This window comes from Gavia stellata, chromosome Z, assembly GCF_030936135.1.
Source record: "Gavia stellata isolate bGavSte3 chromosome Z, bGavSte3.hap2, whole genome shotgun sequence".
In the NCBI taxonomy this organism is placed as follows: Eukaryota; Metazoa; Chordata; class Aves; order Gaviiformes; family Gaviidae; genus Gavia; species Gavia stellata.
Genome location: NC_082637.1, coordinates 46,054,035 through 46,078,434, shown reverse-complemented (window position 1 = coordinate 46,078,434; position 24,400 = coordinate 46,054,035). Strand labels below are relative to the sequence as shown.

The 24,400-nt window shown below is 39.1% G+C and overlaps 2 protein-coding genes across 5 annotated transcripts in view; both read left to right on the top strand.

Moving 5' to 3' along the window:
* The window catches only part of TUT7 (terminal uridylyl transferase 7), a 32,327-nt gene extending 19,436 nt beyond the window's left edge, over positions 1 to 12,891 (top strand). For 2 of the 4 annotated variants that reach the window (XM_009818661.2, XM_009818660.2), the window contains 11 exons: positions 97 to 154; positions 873 to 976; positions 1,964 to 2,053; positions 2,140 to 2,253; positions 2,362 to 2,439; positions 3,044 to 3,221; positions 3,933 to 3,980; positions 4,116 to 4,207; positions 4,698 to 4,813; positions 8,296 to 8,621; positions 11,890 to 12,891. In XM_009818661.2, coding sequence (XP_009816963.1) covers positions 97 to 154; positions 873 to 976; positions 1,964 to 2,053; positions 2,140 to 2,253; positions 2,362 to 2,439; positions 3,044 to 3,221; positions 3,933 to 3,980; positions 4,116 to 4,207; positions 4,698 to 4,813; positions 8,296 to 8,621; positions 11,890 to 11,957 — 1,272 coding nt within the window. In that variant the 3' untranslated portion in view covers positions 11,958 to 12,891. Of the gene's footprint in view, positions 1 to 96; positions 155 to 872; positions 977 to 1,963; positions 2,054 to 2,139; positions 2,254 to 2,361; positions 2,440 to 3,043; positions 3,222 to 3,932; positions 3,981 to 4,115; positions 4,208 to 4,697; positions 4,814 to 8,295; positions 8,622 to 10,490; positions 10,568 to 10,726; positions 10,791 to 11,889 lie in introns of those variants that run through there. The other 2 variants (XM_009818659.2, XM_059833428.1) reach the window with 2 other exon arrangements.
* A 3,467-nt stretch (positions 12,892 to 16,358) lies between these two features.
* On the top strand, positions 16,359 to 23,189 carry ISCA1 (iron-sulfur cluster assembly 1). Its single transcript, XM_059833758.1, has 4 exons — positions 16,359 to 16,463; positions 18,071 to 18,124; positions 19,857 to 19,962; positions 22,759 to 23,189. Exons 1-4 carry the CDS (start codon positions 16,383 to 16,385, stop codon positions 22,905 to 22,907), a joined length of 390 nt encoding a protein of 129 aa, XP_059689741.1. The 5' UTR covers positions 16,359 to 16,382; the 3' UTR covers positions 22,908 to 23,189.
* The last annotated feature ends 1,211 nt before the right edge of the window (positions 23,190 to 24,400 follow it).

Sequence of the window (24,400 nt, the reverse complement as noted above, 5' to 3'; positions counted from 1 at the left end):
AATTACACAGCTTTAAGCGTAATGGCAAGTAATAAAAGGTTTGCCTAAAATACTTGTAGCAGATACAACTGTCAACTTTCTTTCTTAATGTCTTAGGGACTTGACTGCATCAGAATCATTGAAGATTTAGCAAAAGTTCTCAAGAAACAGTCAGGTAACTTTCTTGAAATTTAAAATAAGTGGTTCTGTTTGTGACTTCAGTTGCTGTTCTGGGGCACTATAGATGAAAATCATTAAGATAAAGCTATATTGAAGAGCTTAATGTTAGTAAGAGTGAGGTTATATGTTGTGAACATTGGGATTTATTTTTGTTTGCACATGTAGGTCTATGAGGTTATAATGTTATAGGACCACATCTGAATTGGAAAGATGGTATATTTATAACCTACATGCATAAGAACAGACCTTAAGTTAAAGCTTGAGGCTTCAAGTTAGTAGTTATGTTGTATTTGTATGTTCAGTGCCTAATAAGTTAATAGTAAAAGGTAGGCTGATAACAAGTTTGCAATGGGAATTCTGTTTTTTCTACAAGAAATTATCATTTTATACTTCTTGTTTTGGTGTACCTCGCATGAAGTTAATGTAATTGGAGTGAACTATCAATGATCTCTTAAGCTTATTTTTCTGTAACATTTATACTGATCTTTGTTTTATTGGGGGGCTAAATGTATATTTGTATATATTATATTTAGTAGATTCATCATGTGACACATGCCTAAAATCAGTATCAAAATGTAACTGAAATACAACTTTGGTATCAATTAAGATTTTTATTTTGTAGCCTTTTTACTACAGTTTGGAGTAATTTGTAGAGCATTTGATACTGTTATGACTGTATTGCAGTCATTCAGTAATTAAACATTTCATCCTAGGTTTAAGAAATGTCTTGCCTATAACAACTGCTAAAGTCCCAATTGTCAAATTTTTCCATGTCAGAAGTGGTCTTGAAGTAGACATCAGTTTATATAATACTCTGGTAAGGTTATCTCCTTTATTTTCTTTTTTTTTCTGTGGGTTTGCTTCTTGAGATTGAAGTGATTGTGTTCTTGAAGTTCAATAATCGGCTGTTTCCAATTACCTATTGCAGTTTTATATTTCCGAACAACCTTTTTTTTTATCTGACTACGAATGGAGTCACTTTGTGACTTTGGAGTTGCCACTTCTCTAAGAAAATATATTAGTTCTTCAATAATAGTGAGAAATAGTGGTTTAGGTGTTTAAGTCTTTCTGTAAATAAGAGACAAAATAATATAACTTCAGCTTTCCTACACCTCACTTTCCATCATGGCTCTTGCTTAGCTTTGAGACCTGGAATAATGATTTTGAACCCAGCTTGCCTGAACTGGAACAGGTGTTAGAATTTACAAAAAAACCACAAGTTCTTGGCCAAATATTTTAAAGCAAGTTTTGGGGTTTTTTTTCAATGTCTTTGAACTTCAAAAGCCAGTTCCATGAAATATTAAAGGAAAATAAGTTTTAGAGCCAAGTATTAAACTTTCTAAAATTTTTGTATGAGCTCAAGGGGAGTCTTGAGGAAGATACGTCAACCACTAAGTAAGTCTGAAAGTTTTCTTCTTGAAGTTATGCATCCATATGAGTCAGTTGATAGCTCTCACATTTCTGGGCTCAAATCTCTTAGTTCAAGAACTTACCTTCTAACAAATATTTTGAAAATGCAGTAGTACATTAATGCTTCCCTTTCTGAAGTACTGTTCTGTGAATGCAGCTTTGTACCACTTCTGCGCAGATTAAGGATATTGATTAGCTTTTTAACAGAGCAGGTGATAACCTCATTGTTGAATGTTTCCTTTTTCAATATGCATTCTACTACATAGGGCTTCACAGCTGCATTTCTTGAGCACACAACTTTTTTTGTTTTTGTGTTTTTGATTTTTGTGGTTTTAGCTTGTTTCTTCATTTCTTCAGCTCCTATATTTTCTATATGACTTTCTTATTTTTATAGGCCTTGCATAATACAAGACTCCTGTCATCATATGCAGCCATTGATCCTAGAGTAAAATATCTGTGTTACACAATGAAGGTCTTTACGAAAGTAAGTATATTTCAGACATTCTAGAAGCAGTAGTGCTTGCAGCAAGAGATAACCATAAAAGACACAAATCATGTTTCTTTTTCTAGATATGTGACATTGGAGATGCATCTCGAGGTAGCCTTTCTTCTTATGCATATACTCTTATGGTGCTTTATTTTCTTCAACAGAGAAATCCACCTGTCATCCCTGTTCTTCAAGAGGTACAGTATATCAAGAAACAAACGAGTAACTGTACACAGTATTGACCAGAAGAATGTCAGTGCTGAATCTGAAGCGCTCTTCTAATGAGTTTAATATTATGCTTTCAGATCTACAAAGAACCAAAAAAGCCTGAAATCTTAGTTGATGGCTGGAACGTTTATTTCTTTGATAAAATAGAGGAGTTGGTGAGTAAAGCAGAAAGGTTAATTTGAAATGGTGTTACCTGTAGCTTTGCAAATGAAAAAGAATTCCTTTCAAGAAACATTGTCCTCAAATATGGTGGTTCAATTATAGAAATGGAAGTGGAGTAGCTATTGCTTTGAAACTCCCAATCCCATACTGTAAAGCTTTAAGAATATCATTGGTTGTAATTCATCTGTGAAAAATAATGTGCAAAATCTGAAAAAATAGAGTAAAAAAATTTAAGGTGTTAATGATGATTAATTGCTCTCTGTGTCACATTACTGGGTGGAGAACTCCTACAAATACCAGCTGCATATCTAGTCATAGCTGGTTAAGCCTGTCAAATAATTCTGTATTAAATAGGTACATAAAGCGAATTAATAAGTTCTTTTTTTATAACAGGCAAAACCTAATGTTAGAGGTTTTATTAATTTTAAAATCAATATTGGATTATTAATACTAATTATGAAAGGAAGGGAAGCATTCTGGTGTTACTCAATTGTGTTTCTTTAGAAAATAAAACCTACATTGTTTGACTTTCCAAGTTATGAAAATTATTCTGCTTAATGCAAGTACTGGAAGTAAAAATATTTCTGTCATTTTCAGTCAGTTGTTTGGCCAGACTGTGGCAAAAACACTGAATCTGTTGGGCAACTGTGGCTGGGACTTCTCCGTTTCTACACAGAAGAATTTGATTTTAAAGAGCATGTCATCTGCATTAGGAGAAAAAATCTGCTTACAACTTTCAAGAAGCAGTGGACCTCCAAATACATTGTAATTGAAGGTAAAAGCACGTGAAGTACATGAATGTGTGGAATTTTTTTAATGCCCACATGAAAAATTTGGTCTTTCCACACAGCTTATTTATTTTTCTATTACTAGATTGTAAGTTGTTATTTGCTCATGTTTCGAAATCATCACAAAAAACCCATTGAGTTTTAGTAGCACTAAAAATTATTCTTAGTTTGTTTTTTTCCTCTACTGAAAAGAAGCTGCAAAGCAGACTTCTTACTTTTCATGATGACAGTAACTGACAGAAAAATAGATTTAACCAAATCCTTTGGAAAAGAAATTAGCTGTCATGCAACTGAGGTTCTCTTGCAAATATTAAGTTTAGCTGAGTCCATCTTTACATGGCCAATTTAACTCTGTTTATGATTGCATTGTTAAGTGATACCACAATCTCTATCAAGAAAATGCAGTGATGTGTTTTAGAAATGTTCCTTAAACCACATTTCTGCCCCATATGACTTTTATGGAAAGAATTTCTACTCTCTCGTCCACACATGCAAGTTACTCTTTTACAGTACTTCAGAGCTGGACAGCTGTGATGCTTTGTCCATGGAATTAATGTCTTTTCAATAAATTTGCAAACGGTTCAATTTCTGTATATTAATTCTGCATCAGGAGTAGCTGCCTTGGGTTGTTACTGTGTATGTATACATTACTGATCTTGCCCTGGATTTGAGTAATACCTCTAATACTTTTTGTACAGACCCCTTTGATCTGAACCACAATCTTGGAGCTGGATTGTCAAGAAAAAGTAAGTATCCTATTAAGAAATTTGGGCACAAAGTGAAGATCTTGTCTTAGATCTTATTTTACTGGCTTGTTTGATGTTTGGATGATGTTTTCTCTCTCTTTTATTTTTTTTTTTTTTTTCCCCTTCCTTCCCCAGTGACAAATTTCATAATGAAGGCCTTTATCAATGGCAGAAGGGTATTTGGTACCCCTATAAAAATATTTCCTAAAGAATATCCATCAAAAATGGTAAGTTGTTTCTAAAAGCAGTATGTGCATGCGCTTGGGTGTATAACTTGCCACTTGCAGAAGTATGGTTACACTCTCTTTAAGCTCTTCTCTCAAATTTCAACACTACTCTAAAAAATTTTTATGGGAGTTATAACTGAGTACTCTTTTCATGTTGTTTGCATGTAAAATGTGTTGGCATGCAGAACACTAATCAAGTCAGAGCCTGACTGCTCATTGTATGGCTTACATATTTTAGTCCCTATCAAAACCAGCCTACCATTTCATAAAACTGCAGTTTTAAAAAAGAGCTTGCAGACCTGGTGGTCAGTAGACTGCCTGTAAAGAAGAGGCCAGTGGCCAGTTAATCTCATCAGGTCTTTCAGGAGTTCAGCTACACACACAAGGTTTATTCTTCTCTGTGACTCTTAACCACTGGTTAACACTTGCTTATCTGTCTTGATTCCCAAGTATATGGATTTTCATTTTAAATGCATGATTTCTTCTTCAGGAGTACTTTTTTGATCCAGAGGTACTAACGGAAGGAGAATTGGCACCAAATGATAGATGCTGCAGAATTTGTGGTAAAATTGGCCATTTCATGAAAGATTGTCCGATGAGAAGAAAGTGAGTATAGTTTTGGCATCTGTGTGGAACATTCCCTTAAGTTTGTTTAGAAGAAAGATTAGGATAGTAATGCTAAAGCAAAACTTGTACATGCTGCAGATTGTTTCCTTTACTGTTGAAATGAAATGAAAATGTATCAATACCAGTTCTGCCAGTGGTGGATGGTGTTGGGTTTTTTAAATTTTTGGTCTTGTGTTGAGTCGCTGCTTAACTTTTGCCAGCATCATCTGTAGTGGTTTTTAACAGAGTCTTTTCATAGAAGGCTGCAAAACTGCTTAGCTTAAGGTAATATGCTGACTCTGCACTTCATTATATAGAAAAGCAGTAACCAAAGAGAATTTAAACGCAGAGCTGAATAGCTGTGTGCTGTGAAAAGCACTCATGAAAGCATTTTATATATTTTCATTTAATAGCTTCTACTTCTAGAATCCTGCCACTCCCAGCAAGACACATTTTTGTCATGTTCACAGAATCATACAATTCATGTCAAAAAGCAAGACAAGAATGTCACAGCATTATTTTTCTTAAGCACACACATATGAGAACAATGTCCTGTTTTACACCCAAGAGAAGGTTTTCTGATCCTGAGTAACCAGGTGTCCAAAATTCAGCAACTAACTTCTTGTAACAAATACTAAAGTGATCTTCTTGCTCTTCATGTTATGAACAGTCTTAAACTTAAAACTGATCCATTGATTTTATTTTTTTTTCCTAGTTAAGACAAAGCTCTTTAAAGACTTCAAGTCTATACAATAGTGAAAATCGGTAAATAAAACTTCAAGAGGATGAAATCTTGAAAGCCTCTGTGCACACTTGTAAGATGAATGGAAAAATCTAACCTTTGTTTAGAGTCTGTCTGTGTTAAAAGCTGTAATTAAAAATCACCTGCACTTTCATGTAAGTAGCTAAAGAGCTACTTACATCGAATTGGATGAAGTAGCTATTCTGCTACACAATAGATAATTGTGAATTTACATTGTTGAGACTTAATTTTGGAATTTATTCAACTTCAGCAAATGCAGGTACAGTAGCTGATGATAATTTTGCAAATAAAGAGAGCTGAAGGTGGTGTGAAAATCTACTCAATGCCTAAACTGCTGTCTCAGATGCAGTGGATTTTTAATCTTGCATTCTGGAGTGAAACCTCAGTTCACTGCACATATGTAGCTCTGTTCTATGCAACATTAGAGCGACAGTCAATCAACATTAGAGCGACAGTCAATAGGATTTTGCATCTAAGAACATACATGTCGTACAGGGTAAGACAACTGATACATCAGAGCCCTCTGTCCAGCCATTGCAATGGGAGGTGCTGTCTATGGAGGGGACACTAGTTGGCTGTTTTCTGTAATTGCTTCTCACGCATTCCTGCAGCAGCTGCAGCTGCAGCAGAGATGTTAGAGCACATACCTGCCCTGGTCTTGTACTCATTTGTAGACTGGAGTTGTTAATGATTTTGTCCTTTCTGTTTGGTTGGGTTTTTTCTGAACCCGATTCACCTGTTTTCCTTAACAGTCTTCTACGGCAACCAGTTCTGTAAGTATGCTAACTCGTGTGTAAAGTAGTACTTTCTTTCATCTGTTTAAAGCCAATCTCATTTTAGCTTCATAAGCATTCCATAGGTGTAGCCTTGTGGGATTTAGTTAGTAGTGATACTGCCGTGATGATTGTGTAAGCCATGATTGTGTTCACCGGCTAGCTTCTCTCCAGGCTGGAAAGTCTTGGTCTTTTTAGTATCTCTTCCTCAAACAATTGCTCTCTTCATCATTTTAGCTGCCTTTCTCTGTACCTTCTCTAACTCTACTACTTCCTCCTTAAAATATTGAGACTAGACCAACATGCAGTACTCGGATGTAGGCACACCATGATTTTATGTAGCAACAAAATTAGGTCTTCTGTCCTGTTCTTAGTGTTTTATCTATTCTATCGCTACACTCCCTGACAGAGTCCCTCCCCATCTTTCCTGTAGGCCCCCTTTAAGTACCGGCAGGCTGCTATAAGTTCTCCTTGGAGCTTTCTGTTCTCTAGGCTAAACAACCCCAACTATCTCAGCCTTTCCTTATAGGAGAGGTGCTCCAGCCCCCTGATCATCTTTGTGGCCCTCCTCTGGACCCACTTGAGTAGATCCATCTCTTTCTTATGCTGAGGACTCCAGAGCTCGATGCAGTACTCCAGGCGGGGTCTCATGAGAGCGGAGTAGATTGGGAGAATCACTTCCCTCGACCTGCTGGCCACACTTCTTTTCATGCAGCCCAGGATACAGTTGGCTTTCTGGGCTGCATGCGCACATTGCCGGGTCATGTTGAGCTCCTCATCAACCAACACCCCCAAGCCCTTCTCCACTGAACTGCTCTCAATCCATTCTCCACCCAGCCTGTCTTTGTGCTTGGGACTGGCCTGACCCACGTGCAGGACCTTGCACTTGGGGCCTTGTTAAACTTCATGAGGTTCACAAAGGCCCGTCTCTCTAGTCTCTCAAGGTCCCTCTGGATGGCATCCCTTCTCTCTAGAGTATCAACCATGCTACTCAGCTTGGTGTCATCCACAAACTTGCTGAGTGTGCACTCAATCCCACTGTCCATGGCCCCAACAGAGATGTGAAATAATACTGGTCCCAATATGGACCCCTGAGATACTCGACTCGTCACTGGTCTCCATGCGGACATTGAGCTGTTGACCTCAACTAGGAGGATCTGCTCCATGATCTTGCCACACAGATGTGAGACTGACCGGCCTGTAGTTCCCCAGGCCTTCCTTTTTTCCCTTTTTAAAAAAAGGGAAGATCACCTGGAACCTCATCTGCCATTCTTTTGCTCATTCATTCAGTTCTGTGAGGTATTTTCAAGTTGCTTGCCATTAGTAGTGCATCTGATTGACTGAAGGAGCCTCATATCATCTTCAGACTTGGAGGTTTTACTGGTGTCTCCTCCTCTAGGTCATGTATAAAGAAGTTAAATAAAACCAGTCTGGCAATGGTAGCTGTTTCCCCACTGCTAGATCTTTCAGTCACGTAGAATGTTAGAAGCTTCTCCCAGTAGAAGAAACTTCTAGAGATACTGTGAATATACACAGTTTCAGAAGGAAGGGAGATTTCTGATTGAATTGTACATGAAAAAAAAAAATAGAACTATAGTCCTATTTTCTGTATCTTGTTAGCATTTTGCTCAGTGTTTCTTTTCTTCCACTGTCTTTGCAACTCCAGCACCCAGATTTTCTGTTGTGTTCATATCTTTTGAGATATAATTACTGGGATTTAGGGCTGTATTGTAATCAATTGTAAAGTTAAATTATTAAATATATGTTACATCATTGTAGCACTGTTTGGTAGTAGAGCCAAAGAGACAGGTACCTTAATTCACTTTATTCAACCCACTGAAGAAATACATGAAATACATCTATTGTCTATGGACAGTGCTTGGTTTGGTTTTTTACTCTGTGTATGTAAGGCCTATGAACTCTGCAGCGTTTTTCTGCTCCTGCAGACTAAGACGGCGTCGTGATTACGAAGATATCAAAAGCCACAGGTACACAGAAAGCAAGGAGAAAAGAAGTAAAGAGGACAAAGAAACTAAGAATAAAACAACAGAAAAGGAGAGCTCAATCAAGGAGGGAAAGTTGCATCTATGTACACCTCAGAAGAGGAAACTAGCAAGGGTAATAGTGGAAACTGGAAGAGAAAAGACTCCCAGGCAATCAGCAGAGAAGTGGAAGCGCCTGGAAGACAGAGACTTAAGAGAAAAACGTTGTTTTATCTGTGGAAGAGAAGGTCATATTAAAAAAGAATGCCCACAGTATAAAGGAGCTGCAGGTATGAAACTGATCAAGCCGAGTAGTTTAAACACAGCTTATGTTTTTTGGTATTTTTAACAGGGTTGAGTAATGGCTTAGTTTTTCGCTTTGAATGGTGTCATGTAAATGCTATCTTTTGGGGTTTTTTAAATGTCACATTTAGTCAGTATTCCCTTCATCCTTACGTACCTTTAAGAACTTTGCTGTATCCCAAGAGATTTGACATGGTTTCTCTTAGCAGGTAAGATGCTTGTAATAGAAAGGGTGTGCATGTCTAATATGTTGAAATTATTTCTGTTGTCCTCACTATATAAGAGTTTGCTAACATTTCAAATCACAGCTTCTCTTTCAGTACATCATAATTGCAACAAAAGCTAGCCTTATAGCTCTTCACATCACATAAACCAGAGTTATTCCATAAAGACGTTAAAGTCACTACGAAAGTGTACAAATTACTCAGAATATTGTGAATGAAATAAAATAATGTTCCTGCCAAGTCAACAGTCAGAAGGATACAGCAATCTGTCTTATTTTTCAGGAAGTCAGTTTGCAACTTTGGCTTAAAAAAAAAAAAAACTACAAGAATGCCCCCAAATCCAGATCCTGACAGACTTGAACAAAATGACATACTTGCTTAGCAGTATCTAAGTCATCCTTCAGATAAGACAGATCTCTCATCATCTGTCTTGTAAAGGAAAATCATTCTAAGATAAAACTGAGACTTCTTAATACAGTGAATGGTACTTTTAGTTAGCTTCCAAAGGAACACAGTATTATTGTTTCCCTGTAGGTAAACCTACGAGCATGTAAATTCATGCTGGAAAAATTTTCTCTACAGACTACTCATGACTTGACCTCTTAAAATAACAAATAGGAATCTTTTGTATAAACATAATTTCAGACCAGCTCTTCTCTACTAGCAATAATGTTCTGACTAACTCAGATCAGGAGAAGTCCTCTTAATCAGATGTAATTGGTGGAAGAGGGCATAAGATTGTGCTAACAAAGTACTGAAGTGGAAAGAAAATGGTGCAAATATATTCAGAACTTTCAAGGTATTTAGAAGTGCTCTTAGTTCGATAGACCACTAAGTGTTGGGCGGACAGAAAAGATGTTTAAAAATTGAATCCACATTTTATTCAGCTTCTGACCTTTTGAAGATGTATGTCAAATCTAAATTTAACTTTTGAGTTTCTTTATTTTTGACCTTGTTTCATTGAGCATTTCTTTCTACCATTCCATTTGCCATGATACTGAGTTTGCAAGGTAAAGGGGAGTATGCCTGGCTGTTTTGTAGTCAGTGACATTGGTGTATTTTATAACACTCATTGTATGAGAACTATGCTGAGGCTGTACAGTACATATGTCTAAAATAATGAATTGTGGAGGAGTTTTTGTTTATTATTTGTATTTTGGGAATTGCTGTATTTGAATTTGAAGAGAATTGCTGTAGGTTGGACTTCGTCTTTTTGTGCTTGGTTAGTGCCTGCAGTGTTCTCTCTAGTTGACTAGAGGACTATGAACAACCGGACCTATGAGATCAGACTTTGTTCTTTGCTGCGCTACAAGCATTTTATGAGACTAGGGACAATTCACTTATCACCATACCTTCATTCATTCTCTGAAGTTTCCTGTCTCCCTGTCATTCTGGAAGAGGATACAGAGCTTAATTTATTTTAGGTTCCTAACTTAGATACTTAACTATAGATGCATCCCACCTCATGGTGCCAGTTTTCCATGTTACAAAACTGAGGAAAATAACACTGTCCTACCTTCTACATACTATGAAGGCAGATTGCAGATATTTTGGTATTTTTGTATCTTATGATACCTGAAGTGGAACCTAGTTTCAAATTAGTGAATATTTGTTATATTATGATCTTTTCAGGTGGTTCAAAACCAGAAGTGTTGTGTGGATCCCCTTCTTTACCCAGTGCTGCCAAACATTCTGGTAGATTAAATCAGGTAAACACAAAGTGTCCCTTTTCTTAGATATTTTTCTCTTTAAATGTTCTGAAGTCCATATAAAGTAACTAAAAATAGCTTTACTTGAACCTTTTTTTTTATTGTGGAATGCCATAATTCAATTTTGTTGGTTCATCAGTGTGTGTATGTTGTTTATAGGGAGTGTTTATACATGAAGAAAAAAAGAAACAAAAAGGAAAAGTATTTTTGAGTCCCCAGTCAGGTTTGTATATCTTCATTTCAACTCAGAAATTCTGCATAAAAGCATGTGTTTTTAACTTGCTTTCTCCTTCAGTCCTTATGGGAACTCTGCCTAATTTGCTGAACACAACAGCAGTCTGGACAGGTTGCTAGGTAAATCTGAAGTGAAGCCACATTCTTTTTTTACTGGAAAAGTGTGCATTTTTTCAGTTTTGTTTTGGAAGCAAAACTTAGGCATGTCAGTTCTGTGCATTTTTTTCTTTAACTCTAGTAGATTTATTTTGCAGAAGGGTATGGTGGGGTTTTATCAACCTCCTCTGTTTCAGCATACATGGAGTTTTGTGTTTCTTCAGGGATGACATGTGGAGCACTTCAGTCTGACGAAGCCTCACATGAATTGTCTAGAACTCCACATGATCAACTAACTTCAGAGACTATCAAAGCACATCCTTAGTCTGAGCTGCTGAAATGCAAGGAAGTTAAAGTTACACTTAGAAGTAGCAGTCAGGTGATAATACAAAAGCCTTTATGTGCTCTTTCTGGATCCGAGGTGCTTTGTGTTAAATGCATGTTTACAAATGCAGCTTCCTTATAGTAATTTCACACACTTTATTAACAGGTGCAATGAAGATTTTAAAAGCAACTGCTTTTTTTAATTACTTTGGGTTTCTAGTGCAATTCTGCAAACCCTTTAGCAGCTTGAGTTTTTTCAGTGAAATATGTAAGTCCCTTCCGGGGCACCAGAAGAGGGACCTAAGTAGTATTTACAAACTTTGGAAAACTAAACTGCAATTAAGTATCTCAAATTAATTTCTCAGTTTTGTTGGGATAACACAGCATTTTCTGTTTTCACTGCAAGGCTTTTTCAAATCTAAGTTTGGGGATTTTAAACACAAAGTGATTTGTCATTAGGTGTTTAGTTGAAAAAAACGCTAGTTTTCAATTTTGTATTTTAACATTTCCTACTGTCCTCCAGCAGGTAATGATCTAAAGCTGATCTGTGTGTGCTTTCATTATAGTCTGACTTAACAGTAATTTTCTCCTGTCTGATTGTTTCAGTTGTTTTATGTCTTGTCCTTTCTTTTTTTTAAAGTGTGATGCTTTCTTCCTCCCAATCTTAGGCAGCCTTTCCAGTAAATACATGACTCAGGGAAAAGCCTCACAGAAGAGGACCCAACAAGAATCATGAGGGATATTAAGCACTGTTAAATTGCAATACAGGCCCTTCATTCATTTTAAAAATTTTCTTTGCCTAAAGCATCTGGATTCACAGGACAGCAGCATAGACAACCTTCGACTTAAGTTTTAATGAAATATGGGTGTTTTATTTTAGATTGCTAGTACAAGCAACTGTGGGTTTTAATATGGACCCCTACTCTTAAATAGATTGTTTGAGCATTTTAATAGAAAGCCATGATGTTTTGTATTTACTAGGTAAATCATATAGAAAAGGGCAGGTACTAAAAATGGACCATTTTCAAGGTTTTGTTGTTCCACCTGACCATTATAAAATGCACTAAAATTGTGTGCAAGCCAAATACATTATATTTTCTTCAAAAATTGATTTTTTGAAGGAGCAAATAATATTTATTAATGTTGATTGTTTACTGAATCCTTGTGTAAAAGTGTTTGAAATGTTTGTAGACTGCTATATTATGTTTTTTCCTGTTGAGAACTGAAAACATAGACACTAGTAAACATACGTAAAACAATCTCTGGACAAGCAGTGCCATTGAGATTTCTTAGGTTTTTTCTGTCTGTGATTTTTATGGGAGTTCATTTGCTGCTGTGCTTGTATACAAGAAGAAAGAAAGACTAAGAAACAGGTCAGTCCTGTTTTGATGCTGCTAAGAATCTTTTTCAAGGCCTTGGGGATACAGACAAAAATGCTTTAAGGAATAGAGCTATTATATCTGGCAACTGGGGAAAACACATGTCCATTTTCATAAAATGTGAAGAGGATCCTTGTACCAGCCAAGAATTTAATTAGTAGTATGAACTTGAGCTTTACTTGAAGTCCTTCCAGAGCTGGTAATGTACCGTCTTACCTTGTTCAGGAAAGAATTAGTTACATGGTAAAATTGAAACCACTGTTATTTATGACTTTGAAATAAATTTTAAAAAAAATTTAAAAATCAGACTTATGTTTCTGTATTTCTTCTTAGGTTGCAGTTTTCAGTATTCCTGACTTAAATGTAGAATTAATGATAACTTACTAGAATTATCTGGCTTTAGAAATGTCATGTTTGATCCGCCCCCCCCCCCCCCCCTTACCCATCTATTTTTGTTAAAGTTTAAAGCCAGAATTGCAGAAATGGTCTGAGGGAACTGGGATCTTAACTCCTGTTTTGGTTTTCATCCATCTGTAGCCAGCTATCTGTAAACTTCTAGACGTGCAACTTTTGCAAAAAACGTCTTTTGTGTTCTTCCTTCGACACATTTTCAAGCAAAATATTAGCCAGCAACAAACAGAAAATTAATTCCAGCTTCATCTTCTGTAGCATATTTCATCACATGAAATTAAGTCAGATTCTCCCTCAAAAATAAGTTCATTCTTGTAGGTTTTCATTCATACCCCCAAAAAAAAAAAGAAAGGCTGACATGCCTTCTATATGCCCCATTTAGCCCTCTATTCAGAGTTACTTTCAATGTTGCTGATGAGAATGAAATGTGTAAGCCTCTAAGGGACTACGGCATAATCTCAAAGATATAAGTTACTTTTTAAAAAAAAAAGTAAATCATATTTATCCATACTCGCTCTCTTCCATTTGTGATACTTCGTGGTTTAGTGAAGTTTTCAACTGTGAAATATCTAGACTCAAATCTGAATGAAAACTCATTCTGCAGATCCACCAGTCTTCTCACTTTTGAAGCTGCTGCTTCCTTATGCAACTACAAATTCTATATAGTTACGAATCTTATAGCCCTAAAATAAAACCCCCAAAACTTGGGTTATATGTTACAAGCATTAAACCAGTAACTAATAAATCCTTTGTTTGCTTAAAGAGTAAAGAGCACGGTCATAATGTACAGAATGATATGTGACACAGAATAAACACAGTTGAGGAGACATATTTATCTGCTGGATTAATTTTATCTGCTGGATTAATTTGTTGTAAAATTTAGTAAATGGATTGAAAATTAAAACTGAAGAAAAGTAAGTTCCTCACAACACTTCTTGGCATCCAAGATCCCGCTTGCCTTACGGGAGTATATTCTCAAGGGAAGCAACTTTCCACATACAAAGAAAAACTCTGAAAGGACACACTGCATTAATAAAAAGTTTCTAGAAAAAGAATGGTATCAAAACTAATAGTAATAAACTAAAATAATAGTTTACAACTAAATTGATACTAATAAAATGTAGTAGCACATTCTAATAAACTAATAGTTTAAAAGACCTCTTCTGAACCACCCGTATACTCAGTCCTTCTAATGATATGGAGAGACACTGAGTTCGTAGCACTGCTTGTGGTGCTTTTTTAATTTAAAAAAAAAAAGTGCTATTGTGCTATTGTCATGTTTCACAGGATCTTCACATGCTTTTGATGTCCCTGTTGCCAAAGTTGGAAATGTCTTGTGCTATGAGTAGTTAGTGAGCAGTGCTGAAAAAAGGAGAACGACAAAATTCTGTTTCAGGTATGCAGCACAGTTAACTGTCTGTCTTTAAATGGGCAATTTCATCTCAATAAGCTGTGTAACTACTACATTAACACTCGTCCATCTCCCCTAATTTAATTGTTCTGATGAGATTTGTTTCATAGCTACATTTAAAACTGGTATGTCATCCCTTAAAAATTTTATTTAAGTATTTAATCCACAATTTCTTTTATAAACCTCATCACATTTCTGTAAGAACTGCAGAAGCCATATCAAAAATGATTGTTGCCTGAAAATGTTGGGGCCTGAAATAGCTACTTAGAATGGGAGCTTGCTAGGAAAGAAAATATTTTTTCTATCCTAATACAGTGATCAATAATATTTGTTATTCACTTGAATGATTTAGATTTTAATACTGACTTCTGTTTTTAACTTGGTCATGTACTGAAGATGAAAAGCACCTTAGAAAAAGCCTGTTTTTCTAGCCTATGCTCACTCTTTCATGCCGAGATTCCTTCAGCAGACAGGTGACTAAAGAGTGATGATTGGAAGCATCCTAAGGAAGTACAAGAAGGTAAAGCTCTTCATGCCTGCGTGCTAGACTGTGAATGATGAAGAAGGTATTCGTTGCATTCATACACAAGCTTCCCGGCTCCAAGCATACAAATTACTGACTTCAGCTTCAGGCTGATAGTGCATTTAAGCCTCCCCACCTCGAAGTGGGTGTGTTTTAGTTGAGGGTATGTGCCCAGGTTGCGCAACTGGTGTGCGAAACACATGGTTTTGGGTAGCTAAAGAAAATACAACTTTTTTTATACACTTGCTATCTTTATATTCGAGGTGAGGTTCTGTGCCTCATTAAAGAGTAGTGGTACAATTACGTATGTAAAAAAGAAAAACATCTGCACATTTACTATCAAGCTCTTCAAAATGACTAAGGCCAGAATCGGGTACCCAAAGCAGATGGGGTGATGATACGCAGAAATGTTGCTTGTGCTTGGACTTTGTAAATACAGTTAAAAACAGGCTTAAAGTGTTATCCAGCATATTTAAGGATGCTGCCAGAGGAAATTAAAAGCGTGTACTTGTTTTCCTTCTGACATAGCCACCGTTCAATCTCAAGTAATGGGATTAGTCTTCCTGTGCCAAGGCTGGCAGGGTTTCTCACAGACGTCACCCCAGCGTACCTCCCTGGGCGGCCGCGTACAGTTTGGGAATGGCAGTGCAGTTCCCCCAGCAGCTTCCAAGCTGTCTTCCCAGGACAACTGCGCACCTGGCAGGCGTCGAGAAGAGTAGCTGGGCTCTGACCGCCGCACAGCCCTCACCCGGCCTCCGCGGGCTTAACCCCCACGGGAAGGGGAGGAAGCTGGCGGGTACGAGGGCACAGGCGCTGCGTTATCCGTGACAGACGGCACCGGTCACCGTCTCCGGGTTCCGCATGCTTCGCTGACGCGTTTGTCGAACTGGGTCCCCGCGCACACGGGTTTTGCCTGCGGTGCCAACGCTTCCTGTTGGACAGCCTTTTGCAAAGTCGTTTTAAAATGCGTGTCTGCGTGACCCTCAGTGAGCGCTCATGTTCTTCGCCTGTATTTCTCGTAGACGGGAACTGCGTGATGAGGGGCCTCCGTGTTCCCACAGACAGCTGCCGCCCTGCCGCCTCTCCGGGCAGCCGGCGGGGCCTGACGCGAAGGGCCTCCTGCTGCGGCTGCCCTGGCCAAGCCTGCCGCTTATCTCTGCGAACAGGCCTCCCGCCCGCGGGCCCGGGCCCCGCACTGCGGCGCAGGCCGGGGACAGGCCCCCCCTCCCCCGCCACCCCCCGGCAGCGGCGCCCGCAGGAGGTGGCGCAGCTCCACCCGCTCGGGGCGGAGGAAGGGGGCGGGAGCGCCGCTGCCTGCCGATCACAGGCCGCTGCCCAATAGGTGCGGGCGCCGGAAGCGTGCCATGCGCCGTGGCGTCACGGCGTGACGTTGTCGGTGCCCATGGCAGAGGGTAGAGGACGGGGCGGAGGGGGGCGATGGCCTCGTCGGTGGTGCGGGCCACGGTGCGCGCCGTCAGCAAGCGGAAGATCCAGGCTACGCGCGCCGCCCTCACCCTGGTCAGTGCCGCGCCGCCGCGGGCGGGGAGCCCTCGGCCCGCCCGCCGCCAGCCCTGTGGCCCACAGCCCCTCACGGGCGCGAGAACTGCGCCACGGGCCGGGCCGGGCCGGGCTGCCGGGCCTCCCCCGGCCCTCCTGCCCGCCCCGCGGCAGGTGGTGCGCAGCCGCCCCTGGGCCGCCGGTGACAGCGGGGCGGGACGAGGACGGGCGAGGCGCCGCTGCGTCGGGCCGTGCCGGGGACGGCGGGGGTGGGACTCGCCCGGGGCGGCGTCGCGGCCGAGGCCCAGCACCGTTAGCCCTCGGAGGGTGCCGGCTGTGCGCTGCGGCTGCCTTTGCTCGGTGGGAAAGGGCTGCGGGGGTCTCTTGCCTCTCCTGAGTTTACTGGGGAGGAGGTGCTGCTCCTCGGTAATCCCGCCGGGGAGAAGGCCGCGCGCCCCTCTGCTTCGTGTGCAGGCAGCCTTTGCGGACAGCAGGACCGCGGAGGGCAGGCAGTGGGAGAAGGGGGAACAGCAGTGCGGCCCCTTCGTGCAGGGGGGGCTTTTTGCACAGTCACCCAAATAAGTGTATTTATTTAAGAAAAAAAAAAAAAACCACGGCATTGCGTTATCTACGGAAACTGACCAGTAGGTTGTTTCCAAGGGGTCTTTGTATCGTTCTGTTAATTGAGGAAGTGCGTTTGCTACTAGCGGCGGTGTTGAGGAGTCTGTGCTGTTGAGAGGGATTACTGCAGAGGAAACTACAGTCAGTTCCCTGCAGGAACAGGGGCAGGTTAAGTGCGTACAGTTCAGTCATTTGTCAGAGCAGGGGATTGCTGTTTAGTAGTGATTCTGTAACAAATGAATATTGATAGTGGTAATCAGGAAAGGTTTTCTATTGTAAGTCTAACTTGCAGTTTGCTTTGTGTGTTTAAGTCTGCTCATGCTAAGACCTTCATGTTACTAACGCTTTTTCTGTTCTCAGTGACTTAGAAACTTGTAAACATGTAAAGGAAATTTTTATGTTTGTGCTGTGTTCTTGCATTTCTGCAACAACTAGTTCTGCACGAACAGTGAATTTATCAGCTGTAAAGTCACAGTTCCACTCTAGGTAAGAGGGAAGAGAGAAGTAGGCCATAAACTCTTCTGTGCCTAATTGAGTTTTGTCTGTAATGTGTATGTGACAAAAGTTTCACAAGAGTAGAACTACTTAATGGGATGTGGTAGTGATTTGGCGGGGGGACCAAACACCCTAATATCCTAATATTAAGGACTGAAGTTCTTGAGCTATCTGTTTGCTGGCAGTGTGGGTGAGGAGGGGAGTGAAGTACTGTGTTCTGCATGGATTAGATACAGTGATCGTCTGTTTTACAGCAGAGTGCTTCTCCTCAGATCAGACATCAGTTTCAAGTAGAACACCAGCTAGTCAATACTGACAGGTGGCTGATGGTGAAGGTGGACTTTGCAGATAGGAGACAAATGTAAGCTAAGAAAATTTGAGTGCACAGAGTTGGGTTAGAAATTTTTTATAGTACAGTGAAGTATGTTGCACACTTTAATATGTGCAAGCACTCACTGCAAATAAAAGAAAAAAAACTATTTCAAATTGATGTAGATGTTCTTGTTTTTCAGACCCCATCAGCTGTTCAGAAGATAAAGCAGCTTCTTAAAGATAAACCTGAGCATGTAAGTATAAACAGGGCCAACCTGTAGACTGTGCTAAGGTATTAGCACAGCTCACGGTCGCAAAGCATTTCTGGCTATCTTAGAAGTTTGAAATAAACACTGAGGTGTTTATTAGAGATCTTGGCATCTTTTTTTGGAGGAGAATGCGTAAGCTTGTTTTTATATCAAGCTTCATTTCTTTATAGAATGAAATGCAGGAAATAACTGACTAATGACATTTCACTGTACAGTTACTTTTGAGATGGATAAAGTTGAAAAAAATTTAAACTTCAAAATATTTTTTAGTTGTATTTTGAGGAAGTCTTTTACTATGGCATAGTGGTGACTTCTGGCAGGGAGAGAGATCTTCAGCTGTTGATATTAAGACATTATTCATTAAGTTCTTGCAGGAATTCTCATTGTGAAGTATATAATAATAAAGTTAGATTCATACCCATTGGAGAACATCTAATTCTTAGGAAACTTGCCAGACGGTGTATTTTTTTAAGTAATCGACATTTCTCCAAATAACTGATTGAGCTTGTCATCTTTTCTTCTTGGGGAAAAACACCCAGAGTCTTGCTTTCTAACCGTTATAAAAACAAGCATTCAATTTTCTTCTTTACAGTAAGTATTATTTCAAGAAGAATATTTCTCTTTTAACTTTCATACAAGGCCCATTGTTTCTTTTGCTTCCTGCACATCTGCAACTAACTAGACTCTTTGTTCTAATGTTTTAAACCATCCTAAGGAAGCCTTAAGCCTACAGCTTAGCTGATCAGTCATCCCCTTGCTATAAATGGTGTTTGCATTTTCCAGCCCATTATTTGTAGCAGTTCCTGTAGAGAAAGGTATTTAGTCTGAAAAGATCAAATGCTATTTGTCTGAGATCCCACTTGATGACAAGTGATACGTTTTGATACATTTTTATCATAATGTTGACTACAGAGGTAGACAATATAATTTTCCTCTTCAATTATGAAGCATTGGTGTGTGGAAAGTGGTACACATACTTTTGAAAGATGGTTGTGCACAAATAGTTTTCTGTTTCTTTAAAACCTTTTCTCAGTTCTTTACTTACACAGATGCTCTTTTTGCCAGACTTGTTGGATACTTTGAATGTTATAAACATGTTGACTAGGTTGTTTTTTAAGGTCAATTAAAACAGTAAGCAAATAAGCATACTTGATTTAAGGAGGGGATTGCTTTTTAAGTGGGACTGGCAATAGAGGTAATGAAGAAATCGAAGCATGTTTTTTCAAAACTTTAGTTTGAAGTAAGTTTTCTGATGTCATTAAGAGAGCTCTGTGAAAATCTAGCAACTGCCCTTGTTTTAGCCTCACAGCTTCATAATTACATTACTGTCAATAATCTTAACATGGCGCCTGAATTAGCATCTGAGTAAACTTTAATTTGAAGTCACAAAAATATCTGGTTTTGAAATTTGACTGTCTTTATAAGACCAGGCACCTACAAGAGTGCCAACAGATTATTACTTCAAAACTTTAACATACTTTAGGGCTTGATCTACAGTAGCAAACATCTGATGTTTTGCTTTTACCTTGATAGTCAATTTTGTAAAAGGAACAAAATGTTACCTTTTAATCCATTAAGCTAATTCACTTCTGCTTTGAGGCAGTGGAGAATAATAAATGTCAGCATTTTGTTGTTCTGCATGCTTTTTATTTTGGTGTTCCAGAATAGGTTTTTAAAAAGTCATGAATGTAGGGTTGTTTTCTTTGGTTTTTTTTAGGTAGGCGTGAAAGTAGGTGTTCGAACAAGAGGATGCAACGGACTTTCTTACACGTTAGAATATACAAAATCGAAAGGAGACTCTGATGAAGAAGTAGTTCAAGATGGTGAGTTTCTGATGCAGCAGAGAAAACTTCTGTGGTGGTGGGGAAGAGTAACTTATTACAGGTATGCCAAGGTACAGGTTAGAACTTACTTGAAGTAACGAGTTACAGCAGGAGGTCCTACTGTTCTGTTACGGGAATTCTTGTCACCTTCATTTCTGTTTTGAAGTAACCCATTAGTTAAAATCTGCAGCTTGCAGTCTCTGCATCAGAGACTACTCCACCAGAACAGTCTAGTCCGTCATTCGTGTCTTTGGATGTGCCCAACAGCAGATATTTAGAGAAAAATACTTTATCAGCATACCTAAATCAAGGCTTGGCAAAGTAAAGATTGTATTTGCAAGGGATTTTCCTGGTTACCTTCTCTAACTAGTCTTATTCTTCATTGATTTGTAATTTGGTTTTAACCTCTTCATGCTTTTGACCTTTACATTGCTTTGTAACAACGGTTTCCATTATTTTAATTTAACAGTATTTTTAAAATTGTTTTGATATGGTGGTATTTAAGTTTTCTGCCTGGTAATTTCATTGAACATCCCATGATAGGTCTATTGCTAAAGTTCCTGTCATGGTTTAACCCCAGTCGGCAACTAAGCCCCACACAGCCACTCGCTCACTCTCTCATGGGATGGAGGGGAGGGTCAGAACGGTAAAAGTGAGAAAAGTCATGGGTTGAGATAAAGACAGTTAAATAGGTAAAGCAAAAGCCATGCATGCAAGCAAAGCAAAATAAGGGATTCATTCACTACTTCCCATTGGCAGGCAGGTGTTCATCTTCAGGAAAGCAGGACTCCACCATACGTAACGGTTACTTGGGAAGACAAACATCGTCACTCTGAACATCCCCCCTTCCTCCTTCTTCCCTCAGCTTTTTATTGCTAAGCATGATGTCTTTTGGTATGGAATATCCCTTTGGACAGTTGGGATCAGCTGTCGCAGCTGTGTCCCCTCCCAGTTTTTTGTGCACCTCCATCCTACTCACTGCTGGGGTGGGATGAGAAGCAGAAAAGGCCTTGGTGTTGTCAGAGCACTGCTCAGCAATAACTAAAATGTCCCTGTATTATCAACAGTGTTTTTAGCACAAATCCAGAACACAGCCCAATACAAACTATTCTGGAGAAAATTAACTCTATCTGAGTCAAAACCAGCACAGTTCTGTACATTTGTCCAATTTTTACAAAAATTTGTTAGTGGTCTTTTTGTCAAATACGGATTTTCACGGAAGCATAACAGTGTTTGTTTTGGTTTCTGTTCTTTTTCTAAAAGTTCCTAAAATTCCTTTTGTGGGGGTGGTTTTGGGGTTTTTTTAGGCATTACTGTACTCTGTATATTATGTTCAGGGATATTACTTTTAATTTGGTGGCCAAGTAAGAGATTTGAATAGAAGTGGGATACCACAATTGTTTTCTTACAGAAGCTATGCTGCTAGGCAGAGCCCATCCTCCAGCTGTCCTCAAAATACCTGTGACCAACTCACAAATTTTATTCTCTTTAACAGAGAATTAGTTGAAACTTTAGCAAATGATTAAATTGAACTAGAGTATGTGAGATAGGGACTGCCACCTAATTCTGCAGGTGCCTCTTGATTTCAAATTCAGCTGGCTTCTGGAGTTACCTCTTCTGCTTGATGTGGAGCTGCTCTAGCATTACAAGGCTGAAAACACATTTTTCAGAAGGCATTTCCCGGTTTGGATCTTAAGGAAGATAAAAGCAGTTTCCATCAATCAGGTCAGAGACCTTAAGTTGCAAAGCCAGACAGCATTTCAGATGTGTCTGTGTGCTTTCTGTTTTGGTTTGGTTGCTTCTGCTTCATTTCCAGTGAAGGCTCTGTGCTCAGTGAGCTGGTGGCTTTGGGTCCTGGCACAAGTTTTCTGGCTTTTAGGTAGTAAAGTGACTGCTTTAGGGATCAGGTCCCTATACTCTTTCATTAGGTTTAGCCTTCACTGTCATTTACTGTCCAAATTGACTCCAAAAATGTGTAGGTTCAACTCAGATGCCCGTAGACTTGTGTTAGTAGTATGTTTTGTCTCTATGTCTGCTACGATGAAACAGCTTTCCAGCAATCTCTCACGTAAGTTAATGAGTTCTTGTTGCTGTTTACCAATGCAATTATTTCCTAGCCTGTGGACAGCTAAAGCAGTCCACTTGCACCTTTATGTGAGATTTGCAGTTTTAAAGTTCAGTAACTTTCCAGAGAGTTAGGTGCTTTGTATACTTTAGAAAAGGGAGCTCTGGCTAGTTCCTAAGATGAACTACTAATTCTTAATCCTTAAAGGTTGTGATACTTCAGAAAGTTCACACGTTTGCCTTATTATAGGATTCAGTATTGCTAATAGTTAATGTAGACCTAATCGTTTTGTCAGAGCAAAAATAATCATTTTGAGAGAGGAACATTCGGTTTTTCAAGGTTTTGGGGCATCTTGTTGGATGCACGGACTTTTAAGAATGGTAGGAGATGGGTTACTGACTGTGATGCATGGGAATTAGTATTGAAGCTGAGATTTGTTCCCAAGTTCTACAGCGTATTTCCCTGGGTATCATGTTTTTAAACTCCCCCCCCCCCCCCCCGCCCCCAATACATACATTCATGTGCGGACACAAATAACAGTGCTAGATTGTTGCTAGAGTTTTATAGGTAGAGTAAAAACAGCAATGAAAGTGCTCCATGTTAGACCAGGGAAACCAAGTTATACTGGTAGTCTTCCTATTTAGCCTCCATTTTTTATCACTGGTTGAAAGAGTATGTCAAAGTGAATGATGATTTTGCTGTATGTAATTTTTTTCTTTGTTGTCTTCAAGGGGTTAGAGTGTTTATTGAGAAGAAGGCACAGCTGACGCTTCTAGGAACGGAAATGGACTATGTAGAAGACAAACTGTCCAGTGAATTTGTCTTCAATAATCCAAACATCAAAGGAACATGTGGCTGTGGAGAAAGCTTTAACATCTGAAATCTCAGGACTACTTCCTTGACTTTGAACACTGCAAAACACTTACTATTATGGCTTTTGGAAGCAAATGCATTTCTTTCAGGTTCGTAGGCTACATAAAGTGTGGATAACATTAAGAAAAATAAATCATTTTGAAAATGTAAATTGTGTGTTAAACTCCACTGCTGATGTAGTTATGCTGTAATTTGTGATGAATTGGGATCCAAAAGGTAAGAACAGTAAGTGCTGTAGTAACATCTCTGTACTTTCACATGCCAAGGAAATAAAATCTCACTGCTCTTTTCCTTTGTCATTTTCTTTCTCCACTCTACTCACACTTCCCCATCCAACACCCATTTGAAAGAATATATTGCCTATGTGTTCTGCTTTGATTTGGGGTGGGGGGGCACGACCAAAAAAAGCCCAACATTTATATGTATTTGTTCATAAAGATTTATATACGCAAGCACACAGCCCTCAGCTTCAGAGTTCACTATGATTATGTAGATGCTTGCTTATTTTCCCATGAATCTGGGAAGTCCAAAAACAAGTTCAAGTATTAGTATAGTGGTAGGCTACCATAGCACTCCTTATAGAAATACTTCAAAATGAGATAACCCAATTTTAATTCTGTTCCTTTCCTTCCTTGTTGAAGGCACAGTCTCTGCTGTACTTAGTCATCTTCAAGAACTTGAAATACATTCAGACACTGGAGTACTAAAGCAGGATACACATGGGCCTTGTTTCTCACATTCTTGTTGTTTATCTTTCTTGACTTAAATTGCTAAGTTGGTAAAACTGCCTCCAGGTTCTGATTTCTCCATGTTCACCGAATGTGCTGTCTGTACACCAAAAGCTATGAACAGCTTTTTTGTGAGAAATTTTACACTTTTCGTTACCTTTTTTTGTAGTCGTGTCTGCTACTAACCTTGTTACAGCTTGAACTCCGTTTTGTAACTCTGTAGGCACTAGGGTTTTTCACCAAAACTTATGGAAACTTCTGTTTAATTCCTGTCTTGAGGTTAACTTGGTAACAGGAGAAAAAGCATTTATAATTTTAAAAACCCTAGTATTTCATAATTGTTTTAAATTACTCTAGACAGTAACTAAAATCCTATGTAGGAGGCTGTTTTTTCTTTGGAATTTAAACTTATTCTCCTAGTCGGAATTTTGTTTTTGTAAACCAGTGTTTTTCAAGCTTATAAAGTCTTCAGCACTTCTTTGCTGGTGCTCAGGCAGAAGTGTCAGTATCTCTCCAGGCCTTCCCAAATGTTGGTATGAGAGAAGTTCTGTTCCATCCTTTTTATCTCTGTGTTTCCCTGATTGTCCAAAGATAACGTTGTGCAGCTAAGCTGCTCGCTTGTGCAGAGGAGAAAGTAATGTGCCTGCTTGGACAACTGATTGGAACACCTGGTGAAGAGAGTACACAAAAAGTAGGGGACCACAGGGACTAGAAACTTGCAGTCAAGGACAAGAAGGTGTTGGGATGGGAGTGAACAGAGAGCATTAAGGCT